At 37.3% G+C, this 24,576-nt stretch overlaps 2 protein-coding genes across 4 annotated transcripts; one reads left to right on the forward strand and one right to left on the reverse strand.

Moving 5' to 3' along the window:
- Nucleotides 1–1,742: 1,742 nt before the first annotated feature.
- On the reverse strand, nt 1,743–11,652 carry LOC124631134 (exostosin-1). The gene is made up of 8 exons (XM_047165334.1): nt 10,526–11,652; nt 7,762–7,963; nt 5,308–5,427; nt 4,564–4,881; nt 4,319–4,440; nt 4,067–4,247; nt 3,418–3,662; nt 1,743–2,714 (listed from the first exon to the last, which is right to left on the reverse strand). The coding sequence occupies exons 1-8, from the start codon at nt 11,404–11,406 to the stop codon at nt 2,534–2,536; spliced, it is 2,250 nt and encodes a 749-aa protein (XP_047021290.1). The 5' UTR covers nt 11,407–11,652; the 3' UTR covers nt 1,743–2,533.
- Nucleotides 11,653–14,164: 2,512 nt separating this feature from the next.
- LOC124630149 (zinc finger protein on ecdysone puffs-like) lies at nt 14,165–23,851 on the forward strand. 3 transcript variants are annotated; one of them, XM_047163889.1, is made up of 13 exons: nt 14,165–14,308; nt 15,755–15,994; nt 16,550–16,627; nt 17,517–17,899; nt 18,295–18,403; nt 19,367–19,519; nt 19,593–19,922; nt 20,129–20,246; nt 20,330–20,433; nt 20,698–20,884; nt 21,097–21,216; nt 23,104–23,212; nt 23,642–23,851. In XM_047163889.1, exons 2-13 carry the CDS (start codon nt 15,758–15,760, stop codon nt 23,760–23,762), a joined length of 2,049 nt encoding a protein of 682 aa, XP_047019845.1. In that variant the 5' UTR covers nt 14,165–14,308; nt 15,755–15,757; the 3' UTR covers nt 23,763–23,851. The 3 variants fall into 3 exon arrangements, with proteins under 3 accessions (XP_047019845.1, XP_047019851.1, XP_047019848.1); XM_047163895.1 differs by having other exon boundaries at nt 17,550–17,899; XM_047163892.1 differs by having other exon boundaries at nt 14,209–14,308; nt 15,758–15,994.
- The last annotated feature ends 725 nt before the right edge of the window (nt 23,852–24,576 follow it).

Below are 24,576 nucleotides of genomic sequence, written 5' to 3' on the forward strand. Positions count from 1 at the left end.
ACATACTGTTTAATATTAATATATTAAACAGTACATTTTTTTATTAAGATATATACGTGGTTATAATTAAATTATCAACTGATATAAGTAATTTCATTTAAGATAAGTTCTTCCGATACAGGAAAAAAGAAGGAAAAGACAACATTCACAGAAGAAGATTTAAATAAAGCGTTAAATGTTATTCGAGAGAAGAATAAATCGATAAAAAATATGCAAAGAATATGCTACCTTGTCTGATAATTTATTGACATATTGACTCAACAATTCTTTTAGTTGTATGTTTACACAAAATTATTAAATTGTTTTGTTAATTTAATATGAAAGGAAATCGATCTACGGATCGAAAACGCCTGGAAGAGCTACTGGTCCATGAAGGGAGAACTCCCTTTATGTCTGAAGCGGAAACTAGTCATGTGTATTCTGCCCATCCTAACCTACGGCGCTCAGACTTGGTCTTTGACAGAATCTCAAAAGTCCAGGCTAAAAGTATGCCAAAGGAGCATGGAGCGTAGCCTGCTCAGCATACGGCTTAGTGACCGGATACCTACGCAACACCATTATCCGGTCCAAGATCCGGGCATAGTAGATTTGGGCAATAAGTCTGCAAAGTTGAAGTCGAATGCACCCGGACAAGTGGGCCAACATCACCACACACTGGATCCCTGAGGATGGAAGGTGACCGAGAGGGAGACTAAGAAAACGCTGGAGAGAAGACTTGGACAGCTTCCTCTCGGACTAGCCACAAATAGCGATGGACAGAGAAAAATGGAAGGCTATGGGGGAGGCCTTTGCCCAGCAGTGGGACAGCATAGGCTAATAAAAAAAAAAAAATATGGCCAAAAACTTAGTATAATCAAGGCGGATCTTAAGCATTCCCTGTGATTTAGAGTAAAATTAACAGAATTGATTACTGTTTATTCTTCAAGTTTCAAAATTAATTGCCTAATTTTAAGTTACTTAAACCAATGTTGAGAAGAATTATTTTTATTTTGTAAAGTGAATTTTAAATGATGATAATGTTGATTTTTAATAATTAAGTGTATTGTTAAATAAAGAAATTGTTCAAATACAATCTTTCTTTATTAATTCTTAACAATTTCACCCCTATATTCCTTTTCAAAGCCGCTGGACGCGAACTGGACCATGGGTGGACGCGAATTGGATTTTGTGGACGCAAACTGGGTAAAACGCCTAATTCTGAGGTTTATCGATTTAAATAGAAAACGTAAGATATTTCTTATACAACTGAAAGTTAATCTTAAAATAGAGTATATAAGGAATACATTACACAAATTTGACATGGAAATGAGTGCTGAAGCATTTTAATTATCGCCGTCAAACTTGCCAACTGCACTAAATGGTCGCCAACAGGCGAAATGACCCTATCAAAATATGTATTACTGACAGCTGTAGTAGCGTAATGACGTCATGACCAAAAAACAATCATGGCGTCCGTTGTGTGCCGCGTTTTCGCGAAATACGCGCGAAATTTGAAATTATGATAAAACAATTAATTTATATTCGTACATAACGTGAGAAAAAAAAATATTTTTAATTTTTTAGAGATATATCAAGACTAAAGAATTTATTTAAGATATATTTCAAAAATGCATGTAATACCCTATTGAGAAGATCGGGTTTGACAATTGAAAAACATGCAGCATAAAAAGAGGACACTAGGAAAAATAACAGGTTTTATTACATCTAAATACATCTATAAGTGTATGATTAAAAAAATATAATTCTTTGGCGTGAATAATTTTATTAAAACCACAGTCATGTTATGTCACTCGAAAGAAATATACCGTGTCGGTGGCTCATTAAAAGTATAAAGTGTTATGGTTATAGCTCACTTAAATAACTGCTCCCAACATCAAAAAATAATATTATACAAAATCATTAACATAAACCTTATCGATCTTTGATATATCTACTTTGCATCAACTAACAATCTAAGAGCGGTATTGGACTGCTGGACGAGCCCGCGAGCTGTCTGCTAACTTTGCAAATGTACCTAAATATATCTAAAGAGCAACACTTGAAGCCCATATTCGAACAAGTTCTTAATAATATTATTTTTGCCTGGTGGGGGCAGTGTTGTTTAACGCGTCCAATGTGAGTGACCTGGATGTAAACGTGAGGCGGCGAGGCGGCGCGGCGCGACGCGTAGTCAACAAATACTTGATATCTATAGGATTCGCTACGTACGTGACGTACTTAACATAAGTATAATGGAGGCTGACATTTCTATGACATTATTATTTAATGTCAACTAACATGTGCGCAAATTTTTGTGCACGCAGAGCAGAGATGCCGCATACCACGCCGCAGCCTGTCGCATGCGCACCACACCGCCTTCGGATCGCTACGCAATCACGTTTTCGTTGATTGTATATTTTGAAACAAGATACTGACCGCGTTAGGAGTCTCTCTGCTTGCAAATGTTAAATGAGTAGGTAAATCTGCTTGCGTCATCGCTTGAACAAGCAAAATCGATACTTGGATTCGTTCTTACACTTAATATAGAAGAGACTTAAGAAGTTACTAATTCCATTTTTCTGTACTTTTTCCTAAGCGTCGATACAGGGTCCTTAAATAATATAGGATCTAATCTCAAAACAGATCGCATAAGTGGCATATAACCCCAAGCAGTAGCAAAAGTATTGAGACAGGATTGCCTTTGAACAAAATGTTCAGGGTCGCTCCATGACGATCTGAAATATAAAAATGTTATGTTTTTATCTATAATAATATATGTATTAAACCAGCTTCCGCCAGCAGTTTCACCCGCAACCCATGGGAACGAACCAGAATAAAAAGTAGCCTAGACAAATGGGCTAGCTAACACTGCCAACATTTTTCAAATCAGACCAGTTGTTCCTGAGATTAGCGCGTTCAAGCAAACAAACTCTTCAGCTTTATAATATTACTAGCTTTTGCCCGCAACTTCGTTCGCGTGGAATAGTGACTACCAGCAGATTTTTGATTTGACCAATAGATGGCGCTATATGTCCGGAATATTTTTTTTTTTTTTGTAATAAAAACTATCCTATGTCCTTTCTCAAGGTTCAAACTATGTTTGTACCAAATTTCACACAAATCGGTTCAGTAGTTTAGGCGTGAAGAAAAGACAGACAGACAGACAGACAGACAGACAGACAGACAGACAGACAGACAGACAGAGTTACTTTCGCATTTATAATATTAGTTTGGATTAGTATAGAGTACCTGTAGACAGGAAAAAATTAAATTGTTTGTTTGAACCCTAAGCTCCGAAACTAGTGAACCGATTTGAAAAATTCTTTCACTGATGGGAAGCTAAACTACCCTCGAGTAACATAGGTTATATTTTGTCTCGAGTACGGGAGAAATTCTCCTGAGATGCGGGTGCAAGTGCGATATTCAATATGAACATACTTATATCTGTGGTGAGTAGCTTTATAGCGCCGTCGCTGTGCTAACTTCAGCGGCGGACGACGGGTGAGATGAGAAGCGAGACAATTCAGAAGTATGTCCTCGCAATTACGCGTACGTCGCACGGCTTGGCGCAGCGCCGGCGCCGCGGCGGCATACAGCGCCAGCACTGAGCGGTGCACTAGCGCCGCGCCCGGCAACACCATAGAATAAGCGTCGCCCCATTTGCTGCTGTAACCCCAAGCACCCTGGGCAAATGATTATTATTATTTTTTATTTGACATAAAATTAAATAATACAAGTCTCCAGTAAATAGTATGACACATCGCGTTGTACTATTTACTTATCGACATACCGCGGGTTAATTAAGCATAGATTTCCTCGTTTCGAAGATAAGCGCACATTCTGTATTAGTTACACATAGCACTCACACTGTTGATTAATTTATAGTTTTTTTTTTTACTCAAATGAAAGTTTTTTACTCAAATGTCAAAAAATCTCAAAGTTGAAATATTATTAATATTACTTTGAGTCAAAAGGCTAGCTGTTCAATAGAATGGCTATTGGAACTGGTTGCTAAGACACATATTTACTCCAAGCTATCTCCCTACAACGTACAACTGCAGGTTGTAGGTTTTACATAAAATATCACCTTTGCCTCGTCCCAAAAGTGAGTCCGAGCTGGGTAGCCGACTATGCGTTCAGGAAAATGTTGCCACACCCGAAAAGCGAAATCTAGTTCTTCGGCCAGAAGCGGAGCATCGCCATCTAAGGAGAACACAGCAGCCGTTGGAACTGCCCACAATGGTTGCCAACGGGCTGAAACTCCTTCCCTAAAACCAATGAATAGTGGGTAAAAACTGTTATATAGGTAATAATAAGCCCAAACTAAAAAACAAGTTACCCGGGATAATGAGTGGTGGCGTCAACAACGAGAACAGGTAATGGATCCCGAGGGTCGCCCGCTAACCGCGACAGTGACTTTAGTGAAGGCGCGGCGCGTTCGCTGTCCCACACTAGTACAACCTATTAAACATTTAAATGTAGTATTTCAATAGTTATTAGTGTTACAAGTGAGTAAAGTTCAATCAAAATCAATGATAAATAAACAAAGTATAGATAATTAAACATTTACCGAGAGAGACTTACCTTTTCACAATATTCACTACTTGCGATGTTGGCGAGTAGTTTATGCAACGCTGGTGACGTAGTTTGGACATACAATAAAGCTGTAAACGTGTTGCCCGGTGTGGCCGGAGGCGCTGCTAGAGGTACCGAAGGAGCCGGCAGAGGAGACAGTGGAGTGGACGGACAAACCGGCGCTTGGAGAATGGGAGCCGATATAGGGAAATGAACCCGGGAATCACCATAAGTAGCTAAAGTTCCCAGGGCACCAGGAAATGCATTCCAAATTAATGCTTCTCGTTGTTTCGACGACCTATGTTCTAGCACACGCTCCAGCAAAATCTGAAAATAGAAATAATTAGGTATTCTTCTTCATTTTTGTTATCATATACTACTTATCTTAAGGTTCGATATTTTTACAGTAAGATTATATTTTATTTTTATTAGCAGACCCTTGAACTTATTGCATTTACTGTCGTATTGTCATCAACACTTATAGTTCGGCCATTCAGAGAATGCGTTCCTGACACGTCGCGATTGAACTGACGACGTAACTTTGCAATGGCGTTGCAGTTACGATAAAAATATTTTTGCTGGTTGTTTACCGTTTTAACAATTGAGGAGCATTAAAACAACATTATTATATCAATAATCAATGAATGTAGTTACGTCGTCAGTTCAATCGCGACGTGTCAGGAACGCATTCTCTGAATGGCCGAACTATAGTATTTATAAATAGGTATAGGTATATGAAATAGATTAAATTACCTCTATTGTAGTGAAGACAATTTTTTCGATGGAGGAAAAATACTGCTCCCACAAGAATTGAGTTTGCTGCCGCAGAGCAAGAATGCGCTCTGGGGGTACAGAGCGAACCAGCTCAGGCACCTAACAAACAATAATGTTTTTGCTTTTACAAATAACACACACATACAGGACATGCACCAATTCGCTATTATTAATGTTACTTTTTAATCAAATCAAGCGCATGCTCTGTACCCTAAGCCATTGTAGTATACAAAACTGAGTCCTTTTGAAATAGGCAATAATTTGGACCTAAACAGAAAACTCAGAAAAATTTTAACATATTATACCTATTTATTAAAATTTAAGAATATTTTTTCATTGACGATTTTCTTAAGTAAATTTCAAGAAGCTAAAACAGTAGGTGTAAAGAAAACCAGCAAATTGTAGGGTCAATCGTCGGGTTTTCGGATATGTCTATGATTTTTTTTAAATCTTTAGTCCTAGCTACAATAACCCTAGAGAGATCAACGAAACGATGAAGATGCAGAATTTGCTCATCTTTAGAAAGGCACAATTTCTTTAAAAAAAAATAATAGCTACTAGTTCATACGATTATTTTCCAAAGAATTACCATTATTCAAAGCAAAAATGATCAACTTAATTTTGTTTTAGTTCTAATAGTGTTCAGGAACTTTCAACTTTAATTGTCGTAAAATTACCATCGTAACAAGTCACTGATAGTTAGCTACCATTCTAAACAAGTCACTGGTAGTTTATTTAAACAGAAATAAAATACTTTTTTTATGCAATAAAATCACAATTCCTATAATAGCTAACATTACGGATTGCACAACAAAATATTTAAAATATAAATAAAATATACAGGGTTACTTGTAAGTAGACCGCATCCTTTCATGAGGTGATAGTATAGGTCAATACGGACAAAGGACAATGCTCATGAAGTATGAGAAAAAAACCCAGGCCCGGCGCCAAAGAAATGTAACTCAAAATATAGGTAAAAATAAGTAATTAAATATTACATAGGGGGCATTATCGAAATCAGTGGCTATATGTTTGAAATTGCTGTTCGAATTTTAACATCTGCGGTACATTGCTACTCGAGATTTTAGAGGTAACATAATGTATTATATAGTAAAAGGAACAGCAAACAGATACAGTTGTGGTTTAAGAGTGTACATAATGACATGTTTAGGGCAACTTCTCCACTATTCTACTTACTTTTATAAGATAATAGGATGATAGAACTAAAAACGATATGAATGTACTTTTAATTTTAATAATAACTTCTAAAAGTCATCGATTCTTTATTTCTAACACGACATGATCCAAAAATGTTGCGGGATGCGCGAACTGTTCCTCATGTCTAGCCCACCCTAAGTAATGTAAGACGCTCATGACGCGATGACGTGGGCGCTGCAGCCCAATGTCCTCCACCCATGAATACAGGAGCAGTAATATCCTGATATGCCATTCCTGCCATTTTCCTTCGTATAAAGAATTTAGGTGTAAAGGAACACTGCTAAAGTGAAGTTAACCCGGTTTGGACAAGGCTTGCGTCGCATCCCAAAGTCCCGAGCTGTACTTCGGTATTGATTTATCTTTTTGGAGAGGCTTATTACTTGCCATATTACTTGTTTGTTATATCAGATAGCACTTTAATTAAACTATAAGCCCCAGCTGCTCATGGTACCCCTTTAAAAATCAAATAGCAATTTCACACATATAGCCATTGATTTCGATGATGCCTCCTATGCAGTATTTTATTACTTATTATTACCTATAATTTGAGTTACTTTTCGTTTGCGCCGGGCTTGGGTTTTTTTTGAGCATTGTCCTTTGACCATGGGATACACTGGGCAAAAGTTAACCCGTTTCAAGATAATCGAATTTCAAGATCTTTTCTTAATAAGTCGTCTAGGTACACTTATAATTTTTTATTATTAGTTAAAAGTCTCGTTTTTGCGGATTTTTGTGTGTTTTGTGCCTGTTTGAATAGCTAGATAAATGTAGATGTTTTAAGTATTCTGCACAAAAAAATGAAGAGTAGTATTTTTGAGAAAATTGCTACTAAAAAAGTAATTGCTGTTCGCCATAATTCCCTCTGTGATTTGTACAGTTTTATGGTTTGTTAGTATCAAGTGATTCATCTTCTATCCAAAAACACACAAAAACGAGACTTTTGACTAATAATAAAAATTTATACGTGTACCTAGACGACTTTTTAAGAACGGATCTTGAAATTCGTTTATCTTGAAACGAGTTAACTTTTGCCCAGTGCATGCCATGGTCAAATTTGTCCCTATTGACCTATACTATCACCTCATGAAAGGATGCGGTCTACTTACAAGTAACCCCAGTATTTGTTCAAATACGACAAAAGGAAGTAGGTGGACACTGTGGACAGACATAATTAGCCGACAGTAGGTATAAAGTAAGAAGAAATTAGGTACTGACCTGCAACAAGAGACGCTCATCAGCCCAAATAACGGCACGACGCCAATCAATACGCTCATCAAAAGGTAACCGCCAACCGTTGCTTAATAACACAGGAATGCAACCTGCTGCTAAAGCCTCAAGAAAGCGATATGAACCCAGACGTCGCCCTCGTGCCACAAGGCAAAATGTTGAGTTAGACAATAACTGCTCATAGTCAAATCTACGAAATAAGAAATCACGCTATTAAATGCCACCAGTCCACCTGTCACCATGTCTGCTATAGCTAACGCCAGTAGAGGCAGAGGTAAAGGTATAGAGGGGCATGGGCGTAGCCACACTGGGGCAAGCTGGGGCACTTGCCCCACCCTGGGCCCTGGCTCTGACCTATAAGTTGTCTGATAAAACAATGTTTTTTTTACTAACTCTAACTAACATCATCAACAATCATATGTACTATCCATAAGTTATTGCACAAAAAAAATTGTCGACTTTGAAAAGAGCGCGATCAAAACAAAATGAAAGAAGAAAGAAAGAAAGAAAATACGTTTATTCACGCACGCGTGTGACACAGCCTAACAATCAATTAACAAAAATAATATTAAAAAGAAAATAACAGTCGTCGTATAAAAATGCACGCTCGAGCTCCCGAACGTAATCGGTGCGCGCGTCATTTGAAAGCGAGCCGTATTCCCTAAAAGAATAGTTTCTATGTGGCGTAGCGAGCCGAGCCGTCCATCTAATCCAAAAAATAATGCATTGAAGGAGATGGAACTGGTGGATGTGATCAAAATTTCGGAAATGCAATTTTATCCTAGTGTAAAAACCGCGCTCGCTATTTTGCTTGCCCAGCCATGTACGACCAGGGGCCCGATTCTCCTAAGTTAATAGTGTCAAAATCGAATAGAAATCGAATCGCAATATGATCGCAATAGCAGTTTTAACCACATCGGGCATTCTGCTACTAATAAAAGACCAATCGTATTCGATTGACATTTGATTGGAGTGCGATTGGTCTGCTATTTTGGTGATTTTGGTCTATACGGTAGTTTGCTGTACAATCATTTTGCAATCGTAAATCATTTGCAGACAAAATGATTCATTATTGAATGACAGAAAAGGATAAAAACGTTTATTTCAAAGAAAAATTGCGGAATGCCACATACGCTTCAATCGTAATCGAGTCGGGATTGGATCTCAGTCGAATCGAGTCGAACGTGAATCGTATGTCGCTTTAGTAAAATTAGGAGAATCGGGCCCCTGTACAATAGAACGATCGTTTAGCACAGTGGTTCTTAACCGGTGGTCGCTGGAGGCATTCCAAGTGGTCCGCGAAGCTTAGCTGCGCGACGTAGCTATACGTTATCTAACTTTATTTTTATCGACTTATCTATGCGAGCGAGGTTTTCGTATGGACGTAAATCGGGTGTGTCGTACCTAGTCCCCCCATTCATGAAAATGTATATTTGGGCGACATTTTACGTACTACTACAAAAATAATTAAAATTTCGCGCTCGCTTCGCTCGCGTATTCAGAAACTATATTATTTTTGTATTTGTCAAGAAACAAAAAGTTAAGTACGTTTGGGCAAAATTTTACGTAATATTTGGTTTAAGTCCGATAAAAATTTCGCGCTCGCTTCGCTCGCGTATTCAGAAACTATATGCCCTTATTTTTGCATTTGTCAACAAACAAAAAGTTAAGTACGTTTGGGCTAAATTTTACGTAATATTTGGTTTAAGTCCGATAAAAATTTCGCGCTCGCTTCGCTCGCGTATTTAGAAACTATGTGCCCTTACTTTTGGCTTTTGTCCTGTGTGTGATTGTTTATTTTCTGTACCTGAAAATATAAACCTCTCAAATTAAGAGATTAACAAGTTTGCGGCTCAAGATAAAAAAAATAGGAGGGCTCCCGCCCTCCCCTGGAGAATAGGTTGACTGCTGCCCCACCCTGAGCCCAAAGCTGGCTACGCCCATGTAGAGGGGTAGTAGTATATAAGAGTAGCAGGGGTAGTACGTAAGGGTAATACATAAGAAAGCACACAAGGAAGTTTATGAGTAAGGGTGCATATGCACGGTGCAAGTAGCTTGCGCATGTTGAGGCACATGCGCAGGTTACATGCATTTTAAATACGTGCGGGTCCAGCGTCTCACGCATGTACCAAGCAAATAACAACCCGCGTGCTATTTTCACTTGCGGATGTCAACTTGTTCCAGCTACATGCACAGAGTAGACGCACCCAAAGTACCTAAGAAAGTTCAAAAGGGAGTATATAACGGAGCACATTTGTGAGTTTATAGGAAGATTTTTTATATCTATAGGGGAGTATACAGGGCGTTACAGAAGTGCCCATACAGTGCAAGTACAGGGCTCAAAGGGGTTAAACTTATAATTTATGTGCAAGCCCGTGATCAGTGATCAAAGGGTAGGTAAAAAACACAACAATTTTTTTTAATGAGTATGATCTAAACGCCATGAGGAAAATCAGAATAACCAAATTAATAAAATTGACTTAGATATTACAAGTTGACGAAAGTGTAGGTATGTAACCCAGATAGTTTAGGAGTCCCCAATAATATACTTTCCAAAAAATACACCAAATTTACAGAAACTGTACAAAACAGCATTGGACTACTAAAATGTGACAAATGTGTGTAGATCGTAAAACTGTGAATGTAAACAAAAATGTTGTATGTACATAATATGTTACCCTCTGTTACAATAACCTATCTCAACTATTTTGCAAGTTATATTTCATTCAGAAATGTAGAAATAAACACTTACTTGTCATATTCTCTATTGTCTTCATCACATCTTTCATCCCGTAAATCCTTCCAAGACTTGCCATGACGACATGTTGTAACCAAAATAAGATGATTACCATCATGCAAATGCCACAATGAGTTCCTAGTCTCACTGCCAATACCATGAACATATCTTTTGCCTTTAAATGCTAACAAATGCCGCTTTGGTGCTGGAAAGAAATTGTAAGTAGCAGCTGGTGGAACACCCCCACGCTCTGGATGTTCTTTATGAAACAAAGGCAATGAAATATCAAATCCATCTCTGAAAAAAGTTTCAGAAGCACTTGCTCTTGCTAAGATAGCTTCTCCTGGGTTAAATCCCAGGGCACTTTCAGCATAATCAGGCCATGTCCCAGCATACAAGTTGAATATGAGATGATTTCGACCATTATTCCAGTAAGGTAAACGAGTTAAACGTGATGCTACATCAGGTGCATGCTCTGGAGATAGTGGATCAGCATCTAAGGTATCAATTGCAGGTACAAATAGACAAGCTTCATTCGGGTCTCGTGTTACATATCGTGACTCTCTGATAACTGATATAACTTTACGATATGATGCACTCACAGGACCATCACTAGGATATACATAAATTTTTGGATCTTTACCACATTTTGAGAAATCAAAGCATGTTTCCATTCTACATGGAATTGAGCCCGTAGTTAACTTTCTATGTGGTTGCGAAGGTAACTCTGACAACTCTTCTAAAGAAGCAAAACTGGGAAGTTGAGTCTCTCGGCTGTTGGGAGTCCGGTCTGGTTTTAAACGATATGTGCCGAAGTAGCAATATACCAAAATTCCGCTGGTCAGTGAAAGTATAATAAAGCGCTTCTTAGCTTGCATAATTGAAAATAAAACCATATGCAGTTTCAGGAGCTCTACGCTTGCAATGTTAATTAGGTATTATATAGATTACAGAGATTTTTATATTTAAATTCAATAAACCATAGGTACTGTTAACATTACGGCCGCACAGCTTACATCTTATTTTCATAACACAAGTACCTAACTTGTTATTTACATTTAGAGAGAATCTATAATAAATAAATTATGTATTTATTTATAACAATATTTTTAAGTGTTTGTTGAAGTGACAAACAGACCACAGATTACTATATGTAGCAAGCTACAGATGGGACAGTCAAATTGTACGAGATTAGTTCCACCATAGACATAATATTAGTAAACAAGACTGCGCATATAAACCCAAAAAACGAGCCGAGTGAAACAGTTAGTACGGAGGCTGTCTGTCCCTTTCTAATAGGGTGACTATGAGATTAAGCTATGTGAGACAAATCCGAATTTGCTAAGATTATTAAACGCAGATTGGTATTGAAGTTTTAACTTACGCAGTTTGTGACCTTAAGATACTTATAAAGGCTTTTAATAATTAGCGGGAATTAGCAGTATAAAAGCAGGAAGATTCGGAGTGAAGACTGTTTTTTTTGTATTTCTACTTCATATATAGACTGCTGAGCCATTTATGGCGCCTTTCTTCATTTTTTGGGAAGCTATAACAATAGTACAACAGTTTTAAAATCCATCACCCATATTTTCACTCATTACAAGAATTCATGGGCACCCTAGTTGTTTGGTTTACGAAAATGTTATTATTAGCTAACCTGTGGAACGATATATTGCAACCACCATAGGATTCACTTTTACTAGTATAAATGCAACACTTTTTCACCATTTAAATAGTTTAAATTGATTTAATACAAAAAATATAAACAAAATTTTAAATGCTGATTTCGCGCCAAGAATGTTCAGGGTTACCGCTAGAAAAAAAAAAAAAAAAACAAAATAAAAATTTATGTTATTTATGTTTTAAGAATAATAATTTATATAAATAATTTATTCGTATAATGAATTAAAGCGATTTTTATTAATTTGTTGACTTACAATTGTTAAAATAAGATAAAAATATATGTGATTCAATTGTTTTTTTGGGAAGACAAAACTGTTGATCACAACATTTTTTTATGCTGGCAAGGTGTTAGAAAGAGACAAACGGCCTCCGTTCTAACTATCCCTCTCGGCTCGGATTTGCCTCTGTGTATTATGCAACAAATTTAGTACCTTATTGCGTTTGAATAGAGTTCAATTTAGTAAATATATATTTCGAGCGTGCGCAATCTTGTTTATTATATTACATCTATGAGTTCCACTCACAGATTATATACTATATGTAGCAACAAACAGACCACCATAGATGTAATATACTATAAACAAGATTGCGCACTCTCAAAATATATATTTACGAAAATGAACTCTATTCCAACGCAATAAGGTACTAAATTGGTTGCATAATACACAGAGGCAAATCCGAGCCGAGAGGGATAGTTAGAACGGAGGCCGTTTGTCTCTTTCTAACACCTTGCCAGCATAAAAAAATGTTGTGATCAAGTTTTTTTTGCCCAAAAAAACAATTGAATCACTTATATTTTTATCTTATTTTAACAATTGTAAGTCAACAAATTAATAACAATCGCATTAATTTATTCGTATTTATTTTTAAAACATAAACAACATAAATTTTTATTTAGCTTTTTTTTTATTTTCTAGTGGTAACCCTGAACATTCTTGGCGCGTTATCAGCATTCAAAATTTTGTTTATATTTTTTTGTATTAAATCAATTTAAACTATTAAAATGGTGAAAAAGTGTTGCTTTTATACTTGTGAAAGTGAATCCTATGGTGGTTGCAATATATCGTTCCACAGGTTAGCTAATAAAAACATTTTCGTAAATCAAACAACTAGGGTGCTCATGAATTCTTGTAATGAGTCAAAATATGGGTGATGGATTTTAAAACTGTTGTACTATTGTTACCTATAGCTTCCCAAAAAATGAAGAAAGGCGACATAAACGGCTCAGCCTCAGCAGTCTATATTTGAAGCAAAAATACAAAAAAAAAACAGTCTCCACTTCGAATCTTCCTGCTTTTATACTGCTAATTATTAAAAGCCAATATTAGTCTTTTGAGGTCACAAACTGCGTAAGTTAAAATTTCAATACCAATCTGAGTTTAATAATCTTTGCAAATTCGGATTTGTCCTACTACATAGCGACCTCCGTACTAACTGTTTCACCCGGCTCGTTTTTTGGGTAAAAGTGCGCAGTCCTGTTTACTATATAAAGCCCCCAGTACACGTTGGCCTGTGTTGGGCCAAGCTTTGCAATGCACAAATGTAGGCCACGTTCAAATGGTGTTTACACGATGGCGCATGGCTCATTGCTGCCCGGCAAACCACTTGCGATGGACGTCGAGGTAGTTACGGCTGCGGCTGTTTATTTGTATACTATACTACTATATTTATACTATACTGTACTACTATATTTATATTATACTACACTACTATTTACTACTTTATTTATTGTTATAAGCAACACAAAAGTGTACTATCCTCAGCGGCCGGTGACGAACTAAACATTGGCCGAATGTGTAAACACCACACGCCAAGCAGGGCCACGATTCCTTTGATGTGTGCCCAAAAAACCGACAACTCGCCGAATGCGCGCCAACCTTGACAAATGTCCGCCAACCTGCACCAATACCCCGTGTACACATTGGTGATGGCGTGTATTGGCCGCACTTGGGCCAACGTGTACTGGGGCCTTTATGTCTATAGTGTAAACCGGCTATGATAGTATCTGTGGTCTGTGGTACACGGGCGGAAGAAAACGCAAGTCGCAAACTCGCAACGCAGAGCTGCCGACGCCTAAAGAAGGATAGTTAATTTACCTGTTGGTTTCCCTCTGTGGTGCGTATAATAATTTAATCTTCATTTTATTAGGTATTTTCATATATTTACTATTGATTTATTTAATATGCATATATATATAATGATAGTTTTAGCATCGTTTCGTTTCTGGGTTGACGCCATTTTCGATGCTGTTAGCTGCCGTACGGCCTGCTGAATACTTCCAAAATCTCTTACATTTCTATCAATACATCTCTAAAGCCCAATTGCTAATAGAGTTTAGCCCACTAACAGGCTGTAAGAAAGAATGCCACTTACTACATGTCCTTTTGTTACCCTTATATATACTCAAATAGGTTGTAAGTTATCGTGGTGTTCTATTATTCTTTAAGATTACAATATGAAATTTTAATAGGGATTTTAATCATAATTAGCGACGAAATACCTTATGCATGACTCATCTTACTGTTGCAATCATTATGTTTAGAATCAGTACAGCGGCTTTCAAATGTATTTATTCTCGAAGTTTATGAGAGGTTAATTTTGCGTACGTAATGTACCCACTAGCTAAAGGATAATGCCTAAAAAATGTATGAACCAAAAACCTAGAATCGATTAAAATTATTTTCATGTTTGGTTTGTTATATAGAGTAAACAATGTATCCTTAATCAAATATTTGTTTTCGCAATAACAATCACCAATTACTAAAATATTCATAAGAACCAATCATTGAGTATCACAGTAACATTATCCCTCTGCAACTGATGTTAATTGTCATAATTCTTTTATCATCTTCAACAGCATATATTTTTCTGGAAATTAATTATGCAACTATTTTATTTGTATTTATTAGATGATAAATTAATTACTGCAGATTTTTCAGTACTGACAATTCTGAACTGAGGGCCCATACATATGCAGACATAATTCTGTAGTGTAATAAACAAATATGGGAATTTCTTAAAATATTTAAGAAATTCTTTAATATTAATTATCACTTCAGGTAATCAGACAGGTCAGATATGGCAGTCGCTCCTTGTTAAATTTTTTAAATACTGGTACTCAACTGCATCCGGTCAGACTGGAAGCCAACCCCCATGTGATTGGGAAAAGGCTCTGGAGATGATAATTATCACCTCGAGACTATGTACTTAGAGAGATTTAACAAATGCCAGTAGGAGTGTAGCAAAACATGAAAATAATACAATTTGCCTAATCATAATAAGTGTAATTAACATTTCCGATTTTTTCATATTTTGCTTTAAGTTTTTCAAATTTTTAACTAAATCCTGTAAAAGACATTTTTTTTTAGGTATAAATGGTAAAAATGGGCTCATACTCCAGGTATCCACATCTATGATGCATATGGACCTTTTTGGAGTCTTTATGTGCATATTTGGGGATTGAATGTAGTTATATCATTTGTTCACATGTCAAGCCGGGAAGGGTTCCTACATAATTATATTCATGTATCTTAATGTTGAGTTCATATTTTGCTTTTCCAGAAGATGTCATCTCGGGGAAGAGGCTATGGAGGCAGGGGCAGTTACAGTGGTGGACGCGGAAGCAGTTATAGAGGGTCCTACAGAGGAAGTAGCAGTCGAGGATCCTATGAAAGTCGCGGGGGACGTGGTGGGGGCTATTCATCATACAATAATGATTCCCGTTATACAAGTGGCAGTGCAAGCAGATATAATTCCAGCCGTGACAGGATGGAAGACTCCTACAAAAAAGTGTATCGATCTGTAAGTATGTTACTTAGGATAACCCAATTGCTGTAATGAACGCAATATTAGCAATGAGGCTGTCAAAATCCGATTTTGAGATTCTGAGTTGAAGGGGTGGGGAAAGGTATGAGCTATGGCCGGGAAACTACAGATCCCTACATTAAACGTGGCCCAACAATCTCTTATCCTTTTTTATAATTGTTGATGGCAAGTACTTATCGTTACAGGACCTCAAAATTTGATGACGTTGATAAGAACTGACACTCTGTTCCTTTCCCATCTAGGCATCAGCTAGGAAAATAATAAAAGAAAATCCCTCATTATGTTACATTTTATTTAATAAGTTTGTTTTTCTGCAAATCAGGCGGTGTTTAATTCGGTGACCGTCCACTGTAAATTATACATAATGTTTGTTTTATGTGTAATTGTACATAATTTTTCTTCTATTTCACCTGCGTCAGGAGTTCGTATTTCCTATACTACAAAAATGAAACCTCTAAACTCAATTTGTCATAACGCACGAAATATTCAGAGATGTGAATAAAATGTTTTTAATTTTTTCATTATTTGTAGGAAAGCTCCGCTAATTATTCCAACCGCGACTATGGTGGTCGCTCAGGCTCTCCAGACAGAAAGAGAATGAGGATGGAGGTCAGTATTACAAAGTTTTTGGGATCCGGAAATAGCACTTACTGTAAATTGAATTTTTGATAGAATACCTGCAATATTTAATTTACAAAAAAACAATAAAATACGAAAGCTCAGAACAACGTACCTAATGGCCGTCAAAACAACTGTAATAAACACAGGTAATTAAGGACACGCTCATAGAATTTGTCCCAGAATTTGAAACAAAAAAAACTAAAGTATATTGTCATGGAAATCAAATTTCAAGGAAAGTCTATAGAGAGATGCATTTTGGCAGGCTATCAATATGAAATATTTGGCGAAATTAGTGACTTATAGCTATGTATGGGTTATCTCGAATATAATGGAATAAGAAAAAATATTTACTTGGATGTGAAATGCAGATCTTTGGTACCATGATAAATAAGCAGATTGTATAAAGATGCATAAGAGCTTGAATTGTTGCTTCAAGAATTTGACGAGGATACAGATAAATTAAAACTATTCAAGCCACTACTAAGAGTGTGATCTATCATGAGGAATAATGAATAGTTAGAATTATTATTCTTCAGACCATCGTCTCATTTTATATGGACTACTTTTTCATCATGTGAGCATAAGCTGTGTAAATCTCATGCATTCCTTTTATAAAAACGTGCCTGAGCAATATTTACAGCTAGGCGAGTACAATCAAAAGAAAAGATGTTTTTTTTTATTTCCATATTATGTATAGTAAAGGTGAGATGGTGAAACTAGAGAATATAAGAGATTTTATGGCATTGGACTTTGGCACTTTGTATAAGAAGTCAGTTAGTGCCTTTGACTTGTATGTTTGCACTCTGATGAGGGCTAGAAATGAAGAATATTACCATTTCATCCTCATTAAACATTTTATTTTATTTCATATGTAAAGCGTGTCGAAAGAAACAAAGAGAGTTATGTACAGGGCTCTTCGAGCGATAGACGTAGCCATGATGGTGGTGGCCATTACGGTGGATCATATGGCGCTCGACAAGAAAGTTACAGCAGCGAAAGGAGATCGTTCGGTGGCGAAGATCGGAGACGCTCGCCAAACCGAGAAAGCTACCGCAAGCCAAGCGGTATGGGCCCGCCGCGAGAGGCGGTAAGGCCCGCGACGCGCCCGCGAGCCGTGCGCCGATCGTTCCGCGGCCGCACTATGCGCTCGCGGGCCTCTTTCCGAGGCGCGCCGCGCTCTCGCGGTACATTTACCTCTAGGCGATACACCGAAAGATCGCTCGGTTATACCCGTGCGTTCCGATCTCTCAAGGGCCGAAGGTAATTCGATACATTGAGTATGTATGAACCCATTGCTTACATTTAGTTTTTTTTTTTTTCAAAAACAAGATATACGTGGTTTGACTGAGGCCGAAATATATGCCGCTATTGAAATAAAAACCACTGCAATATCACAGACGGTATACAGATATAGATACATAGATATCCGTCTAAGTAAAAGGAGATGATCAAAGAAATGTAGAACTGTGATAAAAAGAGATGGTACAACAACAATTCATAACTAAAAGTAGAAATGATAAATTGGAAATAAAGGCATAATCAAGAAACAACTGTATGGGATATTGAGTTATTATTATCTTATTAAAGTTAGTAAATTAAGATTATAGATAGTTAGTTTAAGAATGTACACTAATATATTTTTTATCAACAAGCAGCTCGGTCAAGTCTAAGGAAGATGCTTCCTCGACAGAAGAGGATTGGGATGCTGAAGAGAAGGAAGAAGCAGTTGAAGAAAAAAAGGAAATCAAGATCAAGTCTCCAAAGGTAATAAATAATAATAGATTTTGACGATCTTTTGTTGGCTTAAACAGGACGACATTAAATAAAATTACATTTAGGCTTTGATTATATAAATGTCTAGATGGAGCGTTGCACTACAATCACAACAAAGACAATGAAGCAACATTTTTTTGCATTTGTGCGTGTAGGTGCAGTTTTACACAGCGCGTCTACGTAAATAATGTTACCAGTCTTTCCAGCTTCTACGATTCTCCCATAAATAATTAAAAAAAATATAGAATATACTTGTTATTGGGTTTTAGTGTCTCTTCATTTAGTTGTTACTTTTTTAAATAAATAAAAAACACTAATTAAATTAGAGTCAGGCTGTAGTATGTTGTAGTTAAATCAACTCGGTTAATCAAATAATCTAGGAATCAAATCAAAACATCTAGGATTAACTGGAATTCTAAAAAAATAAGACGTTAAACACAATGACTCAGATCACACACAATTACAATGGTCTCACCCCTGATCAACAGTAATTGTGTTTTTCGCGGAAATTAAAACCAACATGGCTGCCGAATACTCAAGATGGCGGACCAAATTTTTTTAATGCATTCCTGCAATATGTGTATCAAAAGAAAGGGTTTTTTTGAGAATAACGCGAGTAAAAAAACTAGAGACGTACTAACACGAAGAAAAATACTTTTAGACTAAAACTAAATTTTTTACTTGTTTGTAAATCTTCAATTGATACACATTCTACGAAATGTATACTATAAAAGCATGACGCGAGACTTACTTGTTTGTACATTAAATAATTTTATCTATTAGTCAAACTCAAAAACGTTTATTCAAATTAGGCTGATAAATCAGCACTTTTCGAACGTCAAATCAAAAGACAGCCCCCAACCCCCATTACTAGCTGTTTACCCACGGTTTCACTTACGGACTCTTCAGATTTGAATTTACAAGATATCATTTAGATATCATTTTTCGTACTAGGCGGAACCAGAGCCTTCGGACGGTGAGCAAGTGGATGGCGGTGAAGATACTGATAAAGAACCTGACGCCGCTTCGGATTCTGCACCACAACGCCCGCGACCCTACGTGCACTTAGCGTGCGTCCACTGCAAAGAAAAATGCGCTACCTTCGCGGTGAGTCGAAATGTGATCTCGCGGGTGACGTCAACGGAACGAATCGTGGTATAACGTTGAGTGTCTGCCGCAGGCGTACGTGAAGCACTTGGTGTCCAGCAAGCACCGCGCGGCCATGAGCGGCGTGGCGCGGCGGCACAAGGCGCAGCTGCTGCGCATGCGCGTGGCGCAGCGCGGCGCACAGCGCGAGCTGGAGGCGGCGGCGGGCGCGCAGCTGGCGGCGCGGACCACGTTCTGCCCCGTGTGCCGCCTCAACCACCGCACCACGCGCCACGCGCACAACCTCACCGACACGCACCGCGCCATGAAGCGCTTCCTCATGCCGTTCTGTCAGATTTGTCGTCTCACTTTCCGTTCGCCCATGATTTACGAACACCACATTTGCTCCCTGGAGCACCTTAAGGTTAGCTGCAGTTCGATAACCATCCGAACATCCATACATAAACTAGACACAAATATACGTAATATTTGTGGGGCTATATAACGATACTCCATGTTTTCGTTTTCAACCCAGTACATTATTTTGAGCGCTATAATTTTACTACTGACCAAATATTTTGTAATTATTTGGTGCCTGCATTATGATAAGTTTTTTTTTAATTAATTCAGAGAAAGGCTAGCCAATCAGCTCGCCGCGTCAGCCCCAAAGCTGAAGCTAGTGGCGACGAAGGTATGGACGTAGATTTGGACAATTTCATGACTCTTGACTCTGTTGGCGATGTTGATGGTAAGTATTTTGTAGAATATCTATTTGGCATAGAGTCTTGAAATAAATATTTTTTTATTAATGAATAAACTTTTTTATTACAGAAGTCGAGGATGACGACTCCGGCGGCGAAAAAAAGGACGAATCTTCCCCAAAAAAGCCTAAGGTCGAAATTAACATCGGAAGTGAACATATTAAAAAGATGGAGGTACTTCGAAAAATATTGAGTTCTGTCTGAATAAATGTTTAAGTTCTAGCTTAGGATCTCCTTCATGCGTGACCAACGTCTAGTTCAGCATCAATGAAATCAAATCACTTTTCGCCTTGATCAAGTGGTGGCTTTAATGTGTCAGTATAAGAGGTTTATTATTGTATTCCTATTTGAAACCTTAAGAAAACATAGAAACATTAGCTTTACAATTATTAAAATATGTAATAAGGATTAGATTCTGATTCCATCATTTACATGTAGGTGTGGTGGTGTGAATTATGCCGCGTGTACTTGCCTCGAGTTGAACCTGGAGGTACGGAGGAAGCTGAGGCGCTGAGACGTCATTGTCGCCTACGTATTCACCTGGGCCGCTACGTACAGCATCGCGACACTCGTACACTACGGAAACATGCTGAGAGAATTCATCGTCAGTTACATCAACAAAAAGGTATGTACAGTGTGTGGTCACTGCTTAATAACAGAGCCACCAAAAATATTATCTTTACGCAAACAATACGCGTTATATTGTGAGTAACATTCAGTAGAGATTGGTCCGCAAAAGAACACCAAAATTTATTGTCCATACCCCAGCTAGGTAGGTCTTAAGTCATATTGTCACTTTGGTACATACCAGAATTTATTGTTTTTTTTTTTTTTCAGAAGAAGATAAAGAACCTTCAGCTTCAGAGACTGGGGATAAAAATGTGTCAGATAAACATGAAGCTGTTGAAGAAACTAAAAAGAAACTGGACAATGGCGCGGACAACTCCACTGCATCTGGTCAGTAATACATTAACCATAACAAATATTTCCTTATTATTGTGTCACTTAACTTCAAAGTCGGGTAAATCCTCTCTAGCCTTTTAGGAGATATTTGCAAAAAAGTGTAATTACATAACGCTGTAATTTCTGAGGCAGTTTTTATTTTGTCAATACTACAAGTTAAGGAAAATTCAATCATCATTACCTGCTACCTGCATGAAATCGGTCGCAGCTGAACTACTCGTTTGTATGTATTCACATTCACATGAAACCGTTTAGGATCCTAGCGGCAGAGGTAGGTGCTATCGCTCCTCTCAGATATTGACCGATTTCATGCAGTTGCTGCAAGTGCGTTCGACAGTTGCGTACGGTAATGCAACGTACCAAAAATGAAAATCAAAATCTTTTTAGATAGAAGATTTGGGATAGAAGGGTTGTCCATTTGAAAACTGTTGTTTTGAGGTTAAGATTATCAGATTAGAAAATTAACTAATTAGGATATTCATTATTCCTTGCCTGTACCTTTCATATGCTTTTCAAAGTAAGCCTTCCATCACTTTTTTAATTTCATCATCTTTATACAAAACCTTGCTAAACTCATCTTTCATGCAGTTTATCCTATTTTGAATAATATTCGTAATATTTTTCACTGTTGCAAAGGTCTCGTCAATACAAATAATATAAGCCCAAACACGGGGTAGTTAACATATTCAGTTGTCGAGTTCCCTTCCCGACCTTCCCTCGTCTCCATCATCAGGTCAGCTCCAAACCTTCCCGGGGCTGCGGGTTGTTCGAAAAAGATACCGCGACGCTGGCACATGAAAGGCCTACGACGGAACACGACGGTTTTTAGTCAGTAAGAGTCTGACACTCCCTCGACACGCCTACAATTTTCGAAAGTTGCCCTCGATTTATCAGGGTTTCCATCATTAGATCCTGACCTGATGATTTTGGGACCACCTGGGAGGTATACCCTATCAAACAAAAATAATTTTCCAAATCTGCTCTGGCATCTTCGAGTAATCGGTGAACATACATAAAAAAAATTGAGAACCTCCTCCTTTTTGGGAAGTCAGTTAAAAAGGGGAAAGTATCATCCTAAAGACGTTATTGTAATGGATGCGCAGGTTTTCTAGCGATCCTTTGGTGTGCCTGTTCCACAGAGCGCTCGTATATACTCTAGCGCAGTGGTTCTTAACCTTTTTGACATGAGGGACCACTTTAACTAAAGTTTGTCTTGCCGGGTGGTCCCCGGCAAGTCAATCCCCCATCGGTTTACCTAAATTAAGAGTTCCTTGATAAAGAATACAAGCATATTTTATAATTAGCACTCATTTCTTCATTATTTTGCAAAAAACTAAAAGTTACAGATTTAAATTTAATGAGATTTTTGTGACTGCATTCTCTGTGTGTAAAATTTAGCCCAAACGTGCTTAACTTTTTGATTGTTATCATATGCAAAAATAAGGGCATATAGTTTCTGAGTACGCGAGCGAAGCGAGCGCGAAATTTTAATTATTTTTTAAGACTCAAAACCAAAATTACGTAAAATGTTGCGAAAACCCGCGCGCGCATAGGTAAGTCGATAAAAATAAAGCTAGATAACGTATATAGCAACGTCGAGAAGCAAAGCTTCGCGGACCACTTCGAATGCCTCCAGGGACCACCAGTGGTCCGCGGACCACCGGTTAAGAACCACTGCTCTAGCGGCTAGCAGAATGCCTTAAAAAAATAACATTAACATTATCCCACGACCTGTAGAATCTCCGTCCATTTTTATTCTTACCATCAAGTGGCAACGCATGTGTTAGATTTTAATTAAGCGACATAATTGACTAAAAATTGATGTAGCGGTACTCCAATTATCTCAGTGTCATTCATTCATTATCTATCATGATGTTTCAGGCAGTGAAGATAAATTATGGGCAGATGTTGATAAAGATATAGGTGAGCTGTTGAGAGAAGTAGATCCTCAAGGCAATGAGGGCAGTGATGATGACGAGGATCTTGGAAGGTATTTTCTATTGTTAAATTAACTTTCTTTTTATCACTAGCTTCTTACTATTCAGCTCTATTAACTGAAATAAAAATTCAGTGAAGGAGTTTGGGAATTTTGTTCACGTTTCAAAAGTTTGCTAAACGATAAGAAAGATCGGGAATAAACCGATAATTATCCATACTGATATTATAGATGAAAAATAATATTTTTGGTTATTTGTAATGAATAAACTCAAAAGCTATGCTGTCCTTCCCTCTTGCTCTATCGGTCGCCGTTTGTGGCCAGTCCAAGAGGAAACTGTCCAAGCCTTCTCCAGCGTTCCCAAGACCACTTTCACTGTTGGAAAGCTACACTCTTATCGCGGCGGTAGCTCCCAGCGGGGCGCAGGTGAAACCGCGAGATAAGTGCTATGTGTGTATTAATAATTAAATGGTTTATCTTTAGGTATGATAAATTCAGGAAGAGTGACAAGAAAACTAAAGCTGGAGAAAATGGTGAAAATCCTGCTGACACAGCAGATGCTGTTAGTGAAAAAAGCAACACAGAGAATAACACATCTGTCTAAAATGTAACCTACTTATGGTAAGAATTATTTGTGTCGTAATAATTAGCAATATTTTATTAAACTAATATGAATTAAATACTTACAATACATTGTTGTTTTTCTTTGTCAGTCTTATTTTCCCACCAAATAAATAAAGATTAGCTGCCAATTGATACCCTGGTCTAGAAAATAATCATCTGCTAGAGCCCAAGTTTAACGTCCGACATAACATCCGAACAACTATTGTTGTATACAAATTATTGTTTTAGTAAGCGGAATTATAAAAACGATCTTAACTTGGAAGGTTAGGATAATTATTAATATGGTACAGTTGCGTACACAAGCGTTAGGAAAAAATAAAACAATTGCATTTCTTGAATGAAAAATATTTTTAAAATAATAACGCCACTATCTACGACATTTTAGTTAAAATGCGTAACGTTTATTAACGTTATTTTTAATCACGTAGTTAAGTAATTTATGTAAGTAATTTAGAGAAGTACTTGTTAATTGAAGATTTATTTTTATCGTAGATAGTGGCATTATTATTAAAAAAATATTTTTCAATCAAGAAATACTTGTTTTATTTTTTCCTAACGCTTGTGTACGCAACTGTACCATATTAATAAATACTAACCTTCCAAGTTAAGAATGTTTCTTAGACATATGGCACGGCCGCTTTTTTGTAGCTATCCGAACTTGGTCGGATTATGTAGGTTTTCGATGCTCCGTCAGTATTATAATTGTCTTTCTTTAATTACTGAATTTAATGACATTAAATTTTGCAAGTGAATAGTTGAATGATTAAACTAATTATTGGTGTGCGTTCGCGCAG

The sequence above is a fragment of the Helicoverpa zea genome, chromosome 1 (genome assembly GCF_022581195.2).
Source record: "Helicoverpa zea isolate HzStark_Cry1AcR chromosome 1, ilHelZeax1.1, whole genome shotgun sequence".
NCBI classification, from domain to species: Eukaryota; Metazoa; Arthropoda; class Insecta; order Lepidoptera; family Noctuidae; genus Helicoverpa; species Helicoverpa zea.